This window comes from Octopus bimaculoides, chromosome 1, assembly GCF_001194135.2.
Source record: "Octopus bimaculoides isolate UCB-OBI-ISO-001 chromosome 1, ASM119413v2, whole genome shotgun sequence".
NCBI lineage: Eukaryota > Metazoa > Mollusca > Cephalopoda > Octopoda > Octopodidae > Octopus > Octopus bimaculoides.
The window spans coordinates 54,537,807-54,547,396 of NC_068981.1; the positions used below are offsets into that span (position 1 = coordinate 54,537,807).

General features: G+C 32.9%; 1 protein-coding gene across 1 annotated transcript in view; it reads right to left on the bottom strand.

Moving 5' to 3' along the window:
* LOC106876272 (endoplasmin) overlaps positions 1 to 8,640 on the bottom strand; it is a 28,890-nt gene extending 20,250 nt beyond the window's left edge. The window contains exons 1-4 of the mRNA XM_014924764.2: positions 8,461 to 8,640; positions 3,718 to 3,829; positions 3,034 to 3,175; positions 2,801 to 2,917 (exon numbers count right to left, since the gene is read on the bottom strand). Of these exons, the coding sequence (XP_014780250.1) occupies positions 2,801 to 2,917; positions 3,034 to 3,175; positions 3,718 to 3,829; positions 8,461 to 8,512 (423 nt within the window). The 5' untranslated portion in view covers positions 8,513 to 8,640. The remainder of the gene's footprint in view (positions 1 to 2,800; positions 2,918 to 3,033; positions 3,176 to 3,717; positions 3,830 to 8,460) is intronic.
* Positions 8,641 to 9,590: the final 950 nt, after the last annotated feature.

Here is a 9,590-nt window from a genome sequence, read left to right on the forward strand (position 1 = left end):
TTTTATGCCATAGTATCTTAAAGTTGCCAGTATAATAAATGCCTTCATATTTCATTGACAGCTAGCTGCCATGCTTTATTAGGACAGAAAAGTAATAATTTAACTACTTTCATATCCAATACAAATAGATATTAAAATTTATCAATGAAAATTAAGACTTAAGAAAAAGTAACATATAGAAAACAGGGGATGACATTGTTGCTTGAATCAATCATAGTATTTTACAGATATGTTAACTTTGTATGAAAAGACTATGGTAGATTTGCAAAAACTCATCAATACGCTACAACTGCTCTTCTGAACTGGCAAACTGCATATAACATGCTTTTACTACCCCACTAGAGACATCCCTCACTATACACTTAGGCTTTTCCTCCAGAACTGCAGTGCTTTATATTTTTCACACCAGCATGCACCAAGAGTTGGGGCTAGACACTACAAAGTGACACCCCAACTAAATAACAAATGAATAAAAGGGATGTTAAATGACATGTTAGTCTATTAAGTAGACCGAGTGTTTAGAATATCTAATGTTTCCAACTTCAGATCATGTGTAGATTATGTAACACTTTTGCACATGCTATTTCAAATGACTGAGAATGAGTTGTAAGAATACAGTCTGTCAAATTAATCTCTGGAAGAATGAAAGACATATAGAACTTGATGGACTTTCAACTTGTAACAAAGGGATGTAACTAAATACAAGACATCCTTACGAGTGACAGTAACAATATTAATATACAGAATAGCAACTATTGTTTATTTCTTTACTGCCCACAAGGGGCTACACACAGAGGGAACAAACAAGGACAGACAAATGGATTAAGTCGATTATATCGACTCCAGTGCGTAACTGGTACTTATTTAATTGACCCCGAAAGGATGAAAGGTCAAGTCAACCTCGGTAGAATTTGAACTCAGAACGTAGCGGCAGACGAAATACCGCTAAGCATTTCGCCCGGCGTGCTAACCTTTCTGCCAGCTCGCTGCCTTGTTTCTGCCTACACTCCTCAACCGGGGCTGCCAGAAAAATCAATTTTATGACATCCTTTGCAGACTACCTCATTGACAAATAATATTGGCCTTCTCTCCATGGGGTGCATGGAGGCTATCCGCAGTGAGGAGGGAACTAGGCTGTTGGACTTCTGTGATACAAATGACCTGATGATCTGCAATACTAACTTCAGGAAACCAGACAGTCACCTGTTTACTTATCAACCTGGTGGCCATACAAGCCAGATTAATATTCTCACCAGAAAGCAAGAAAGATGGTTGCTTGTAAATGCAAAGTGCTTCCCAGGTGAAGAGTGTACCCCATCAACATAGGTTAGGTTAGTTGTTAGTGACTTCAAAAGAAAAGAAAGGTCTGGAAGCTTATAGTCAATAAGGTTGTTCATGAGGGAGTCATACCCAATGACTAATGTAGCAGCATTATAGTCAACTGCTACAAACATAACGGTGACACCTTAGAAATAATTAGAGGTAGCAAATTACTGGACCAGATGATAGCTACAGAGGACCATAGCTCAAATTAGCGCAGGGAGTCTAGATGAGATGCAGTTTGGCTTTGTGCCAGAGAGAAGTACCACCTGGTAAGGCAACTGCAAGAGTGTACACCATGAACATAGGTTAGTTGTTAGTGATTTCAAATTTCAGGCTAGAAGAATGCCAAGAAGCAAACCAGTTCTTGAAAAGAAAGGTCTGGAAGCTTATTGAATCAGGTTGTCCATAAGGAACTCATACTCAATGACAGGTGTATTTCGCCAAAAATAAACCTCTGTACTTGGCTTTTGTCAACATAAAGAAAGCCTTTGACAAAGTCTTCCATTCCCTGGTCAATGTGGAAGCTAGGGATAGATGCATGGTTGGTGAGAGCTGTACAAGGATGCTATCAGTAAGGTGAAGGTTATCAACAATTATAGTAATGAATTCAGGGTAGAAAGTTCAGAGAGCTGCTACCTTTGTTGGTAATAAAGGACCTCTCTCTCAGAGTGAAAGGCAGACTGCATGATGTTTGTGTATGAACAGTCATGCTACATAGCTTTGAAACATGGGCTGTGACTGCAGAGGACATGCAAAGGCTTGAAAGAAGTGAAGCCAACATGCTCTTATGGATGTGCAATGTCAGTGTGCAACAAAGTTTAATCATTTTAAGAAAACATTGTGTATAAGAAGCATCAGATGTAACATGCAAGAGAAGACTGCACTGGTGTGGTCATGTGATGTGTATGGAGGAGGACAGCTGCATAAAGAAGTGCTGATTTTTAATTATGGAGGGAACTTGCGAAAGGAGTAGACCCAGGAAGACTTTTGGCAATTTACTGTGCTTGAGAAGACATCAAGCTAAATGAAATGTGGTCGTTGCCAGTGTCACATTCAGAACACCTGTGCTGATGGCACACAGAAAACACCCCGTACACCTCTGTAAAGTGGTTGGTGTTAGGAAGGGCATCCAGCTGTAGAAAGTAGGAATAAACAGATGACTCGGGCCTTGTACAGCTCTCCAGCTTACCAGTTCCAGTCAAACTTTCTAGCTCATGGCAGCATGGAAAATGGATGTTAAATGATGATGCTAATTCATGACTGAGTTTCAATCATACATTGGGCTCAAAATATATTGTCTTGGAGAAATTGTTTTACTAAGACATTAACAGCTACAACCATTAAACTCTTGGCAATATGCAACTTAATATTTAAGCTAAGTGGTTTTATATCTAAATATGGTTGATTAAAAAAAGAAAAATGATAATTTACCAAAAATGAGTTTTGATAGCAGAAAAAGTATTTGAATTGAACATACCTTTATCTTTATGCTCAGTTCTTCAGTGGCTGCAAGTGCATTCTGATCAGTAACAGCCAGGAATCTTATTTTATCCAATGCATCAGAAGCATTAGAGATAAGTTCTCGAAGGAAGATCTAAGAAAAACAAAAAAAAATGTTCAAACTTTTGTGAAGGTAGCATGAAGGATAAAAGAAGCAACGAAAATGACTGAAATCTTCAAAGAAACAAAAGAGCGATAGTAAATACTAACCTCCTTATTTTTATATAAAGAGTTAACAATAAGCTTCATCATTCGATTTACTTCAGCCTGGAATGCATATTTTTCTGCTTTATCTCGTAGTTCTTTCATTTGAGCAACATTTAAACCATCAAGCTTAATTGCTTCCTCCTCTCTATGGTTACAAAAAAAAAAAAGAAAAAAAAATTTAAAGGTTTTAAAATTTTACAACTTACACAAAATAAGTTATGTTATTTGCCAGTTACTTCCTTGGAATAGTCTCACTAGAAATTGATTCATATTTAGATCTGGCATAAACTTCTACATCCATTTGGTTAATATCTCAAAGAATTTAAATTTTATTCTATAGTATGAAGATACAAAGGAGATAAAAATGAAATTCTTCATTAGCTTGAAGTGTTTTATGGTAGAAAAAATATCAAATGGTAAAAAATTCACGACTTAAATACCAATTTTAAATTTTGGCTCAAGGCCAGGAATTTAGTGGTGAGGGGCTCAACTGGCACTTATTTACCCTGAAAGGATAAAAGGCAAAGTTGGCCTTGGTGGAATTTGAACTCAGAATGTAACATTAGATGAAATGCAACTAAGCATTTTGCCTGGCATTTTAATGATTCAGCCAACTCGTTGCCTAATTCAATATTAATTATTGAAAGCCAGTATACACAAACTAGCATGAAAAAGACAGTATGTTACCTTTTAACCACTTCATCATCTGTTCTTGAACCATCTTGTGATTTTCCAATGCTTTCTTCCACACTAACAGCTTCAGGTGTCTCATCACTAGCTGCTGCAGCTGAGATGCAAGCTAATTGAAATAAAAAAAAAAATTAAAAAGATGACAAAACACAAGTATAAGAACAATGTAAGAAAATAGAATTCCAGCATTCTGAAAAAATACCAAAATATTAAAACCTGACATTGTTAAGTTAACCGGTTTTACTCTATACCTTTAAGTGATGTAGTTCATCTATTCTCTGACAATTATATAATTTTGATGGAAAAGCTCAATATAAGAACCATAAGTGGAGTTGTCAATTTTCAATATTAAACTTTTATTCATTGTTTTAACTCATTAAATTGTTATTGTAATCATAATTTTTAAATGAGTGTTTTTGCATTTTGATATGAGCTTGACTGTGTCATTTGAGTAAAAATCAAATCTTGAATTGTGAATGTCTACTCTATCAACAAAGCTTGTTTATTTGCATCAAAATCTAACATCTATTGCCTCTAACAAATCATACTAAAGCACCTCCTAGTCTTGTTTAGATTGTTCACTAACACAGTATATCACTTTCCTACCTACATTATATGTAGTTGCATTCATAAAAGAAATCTTGTCAATACAAAAAGGTAATAATTTATTAAATATTTTCCACACAAGAAACTGTTTTTATGTGTTTCTCCAGATTAATCAGGTACTATAACTTTCAATTAATCATCATCATTGTTTAATGTCCAAGAAATTCAAGATTTTCATATTTGGCCATTTACAATTTGGATTCTATCAGTGTAATCACTTATAGTACTGACTACAGAAAGTTCCTACAACTTTCTTATAATGGTTAATTTTCACAACAATGTGCTTTGGAGACTAACAAAACCCCATTTTGACCTTATTTATGTGGTCTTAATTATGAGAACCAAACAAAAAACATTTACAGACGTCTAAATTTTAAAAAAATAAACCATCTTCTGTAACAAAATTGACTTTCAAGGTATTGAAATGATAAATAGCCAATCAGTTGGTTACTTAGTTCAGTCAAGTATGAGTCTTCAGGTCTCATAAGCAAGGGTACACAGCTAAACATCTTAGTATCGTTTAACTAGTACTTAACACCAACTATCCAAATGTCGGGGTAGTGAATTGGAAATTTGCAGCCAACTTCCAGAAACTGTCATTTGGTGGCACTTTATTAGCTCAATGTTTTCTGGCTATGTTGTCCACACATTCGCTGCTGAACCAGTCATTTTACTAAGAGTAGCTCTTGTAAACACTTCAATAACTTTCTTACAGCCAAGCCATGCCAACAATTCCAGTAAACCTTAAACAATGAACAATCATAGACTATCCAGAGACAACCACCCAACTGATTTCCATCTTATAACCGTTTTAATCTTTTGTCTCCAAATAAGAAACTTTGATGGTATATTAGAGTTCATAATTACCTTTATCAAAAGCCAAGTATTTGATCATAATTTTATTACTATCAAACTATAACTTACTTTGCAACTGAAACAATAGCCAACAAAAGGCTGTTTCTTGTTGACTAGGTTATATACCATGGTTTGCCTGGTGTGCTTTCAAGATTCTTTCAAAATCACGAGCCTTAGCTAGGCTTAGCACAATCAGTATTCTTTCAAATTGAAAAACTTTACATTTAAATCCTAATTAAGAATAGAAATATCAATTTTATCTTTACTTGAATTATTAGGTTTACGAAGGAGTAGAAATTTAAGTAATCCAGTAGTTACTTCATTCACATAACTTTATTTAAAAAAAATTTATGGTTTTATGTGATCTTATTTAATTCAATTCGATATTAAATAAAATCTATACTATTTGTAAGAAGCATTGGTACTATTTTAGCTTCCTTGACATACTAAATTGAAAAACGTTGAAGCGTCGTAGAGAGTATCTAGCTATAAAAATAGCTCAGAATATATTTGAAACATTTTATGATAATACAACCTATAATAGACTGGACAATCAGAATAACGAAACGAAAATCTATTACTATTCATGAATGCAAGTACAATATCTCAGTATATCCTGAAATGTATATACTGCTAAAAAAAAAAAAAAGTTAAAACTAATAGACCGAGTAGTGGAAGTTGCCAAGAAAGTAGCTATCGTAGTGCAGAAACTATTTTAGCATTATGTAGTTTGATTTCCTATTAGGGAGTTGAGATTAATATTTCCAGTGATCCAGTTTTAGTATTTGGACGATACACCGGGTAGTAATATTTAAATTTACATAATTAGAACGCAGTCACCAGTATTAGCTAATGAGGAACTAACTTTTGCATGCTTTAGGGGAAGGGCCGAGGGAAATACAAATACGTCTCATATGTAGCAAGTATTTATTTATTTATTTATGGGTTTCAGCCAAGTGGCTGTGGTCATGCTGGAGCAAAAAAAAAACGTGTATAGATTATCTATGTAATTTATTAGACTGTGATATTTAAAATCTAGAAACAAAATAGCTCCAACAAAATCAGTGACTTATAAAGAGGTCTAATAAGGTTAAAACACGTTTTGCTTTCACCAGTTAGCTTATGGAATAGATATACTTTTTTCTTTTTACAAAAATTTCGATTTTTATAATTGACTTATCTCCCTTACTTGTTTTTTAAGGGTGTTTAAAAGACTAGAAGGGGATTTTGTTTACTAACTGCATGGATTATATATAAGTTTATTGAAGTTGTTCAATTTTCTACTTTACTTTGTCATGTGAGAGCTGTCAGGTACAGTCAATGAATGATGGATAAGTGTAAAGAGGTAAAATATAAGAGCCAACGTGTCAAGTTGGAAGGTTTTAAATATAAGTGAACACACTAGCACCAAGAGTTCAAAACAACAGAATTGCGAACATGGCTTTTCTGCATTCAAACTAATCTTTTGCTTCCTAATATGAATCGGGGACTATTTTGGGCAGAGAGGAATGTTACTCTAAAGCGGTATTCAAATATGCCGCAAAAAATGAAATAGGTTCCATTACTTGTTAATGGAAATCTTCAACTAGTAAGGTTTCCCATATACAAACTAAACTATGGCTTACCAATTCTTCCCATAGAGGCTGGGAAACAAGGGAGTTAAAACTAAACAGAAAATGAACACTATAGTCTTATAAAGCATTCACAAAATGAAATGATCATAGAAAATGTCAAAAGACTAAGCTTTGTCAATACCTTAATCGATAATTTTGTGAATTTATAAGAAGTTGGTTAACTAGCACTATTTTAAAAACTAGTCTCCTATTTCTAAGAAATACGTAAAACTTAAATATAAAATATTTGGTCTTAAATTAGGAATAAAAAACGTTAAATGCTAATATTCTTAATCTAAATCCTATTTTAAATAGAAATTAGAACTGGCTGGAAAAATAAAATAAAATAAAATAAACAAAATCAATAAACTGCTCTCCACAAATCAAAAGATTTTATGACAATCTAGATGTTTCCATGGAATACATACTACTTTTACAATTGGTCATTCACTATTTACAAGCAAATTTTTTTTTATTTCTACATGTAACAGGAATGATAAAAATTTTATTTGATAATCACAGTTTGCTAGAATTTTTTTTTTTTTTTTTAATGTGATGGCAGAGAGAACGCAGACAAGTCTAGCGTCAGTTTTGAGTAGTTACAGTAGTTTGCCAGTCCTTGTTCTTTGATGAACCTAACCTCTACACCCAACTCTTGATAATTTCGATGGGTGGCACACCAACCAGACTACTTCTATTTAAAATTAACCTATTTCATTTCGAATTGCTCCTAACGTTTGTCCTAAAAATTTTAATCGTTTTTGGCCTTTACCACTGCTTTTGTCAAACTATTCCAAATTTTTATGAACTCAATCTTTTCTTCCCTTGTATGAATTTGGTTTTCTAAGGTATTATCTTTATCCCCTGGAGGTCTTACTCCAGAGGTGAATAAAGTTACATAAAATCTTCAATAAACCGTGTCTATTTACCATTTTTTACGTTTCCAGCAATATATACTCAACTCTTCTGCATCTCATACAAATATAAGCTTTCAAATTTAAATTATTTCATTTATTATAATTCCTAAATCTTTTTCTTCATACACTGTGAAAATTAGTTCAGCACAGTTCATACATCTTTATACGTTAGATATTATATATATATATATATACACACACACACACAATACCACCAGAATAGTACATATATAGAATGATGTTAAAGCTTCAGATATTGTAATACGATAAGGGTGCAGGTTTGAAGTAAAGCGAAGGCATGTAATTAAGCATTGTCACAAAGAATATTTTCAGTCAAGTGTTTAAAACTAAAACTATATACTTCAAAATACAAGGGAAACGTTGAAACACTTAAAGAGATACGATTATAATTTATGTACAAAGTGTTGATGCATGTGTAACTCGGTCTATCATCGCTATACAATCATGCCGACATACCGAAAAATCTGACCATAACAGGGCATGTTATTTAATAGTCAGAGAGAAATTACATTGAGGCTTTGAAAAGTAAATAGCAGTAATACATTAAGAATATGTTAATTTAATTAATCCAATATCTATTATAAGTATTTGAAAATGAAAATAGACTTTTTCTTATTTCAAATGTAATTAACTATATATATATATTTAAAAAAAAAACAAGTTAGAGTAAAAATACCTACAAGCAGACATTACATGCAGTAGTCGATTATCTAAAATAAATTACTTACCAGACCATAAGACAATCCATAGGATTCCTAAAAACGTAAATTGTTTTAGCATGTTGTAGAATTTAATGAATGACAAGTACAGTTGATTCGTGTGCCAATGTCCCAAGCCCCCAGTATCCTTTCCACCGGCCTGACAACAACGCCAAGCCACAACTTTTGAAGAAGGGAAATCCCAATGGCGTTATTTTAACCAATGAAAAATGAACACGAAAGCTTTATGGACCAATGAAATTTGAACAAGTCTAGCCTCGTTTCTTCAACTTGTCTTTTATTTATTGGATGAAAGAAAGAGATAACGAACCTATTATAATCGCAATTTATGTTTAAGATGCTAAATATTTGAAAATATTTGATGTTGATTAATGTTAAATTAAATAAATAAATAAATAAATAATGTAATCATACACAAGTACGCCTTTAATAATTCACAATTTTCGTATTCATTCATTTACTTATTTTCTTCAAAAAATTTATATTTAAAAAATGTCAAGACATTTGATCCTTTGGAGAAATCTTAGCCCACGTATCGCTTATTGTAAAATCAATTAAAACAAAATAAGTGAACAAAATTATTGGAAATAATTAATTTTAACTGTGGGGGGGGATGTTATAAGTGAAGAGTATCATCCTTCAAATAAGTATCTTATTGTATCACACAGAACCTAAAGTAAAACTGGCATTCATAGGACTTAAATCAAGGGTTCTCAACCGGACCCCAGGGCCACATGGGGCCCTAAAGCAGACTTCTAGTGGTTCCCGACTGTCTTGTCTATAAATATAATAAATTTTTCTCTAATCAACTTATGTTCTACATTTTTTTGTGTGACCCCTACAAAAAATACAGGTTTTGGATCTGTTCCAGATATTAAAAAGGTTAAGAACCACTGATTTAAATCGATAACCTTGTGAATTTTACACATCATTCTACATTTTGTGTAACTTAAAATAGTATAATAATAATAAAATAATATAATAAAGTTATTCATTGCGTAAATTTTGAGTAAATAAGGCCGATCTGTATTTTCAAGAGCCTGGGGTGCTGGGCCATTATGATAAGCAAAATAGGAAGCTGGAGAACTTCAATCAACTGAATTATCAAAGTAATCAGTTGACAAAAATCCCTTCTATGG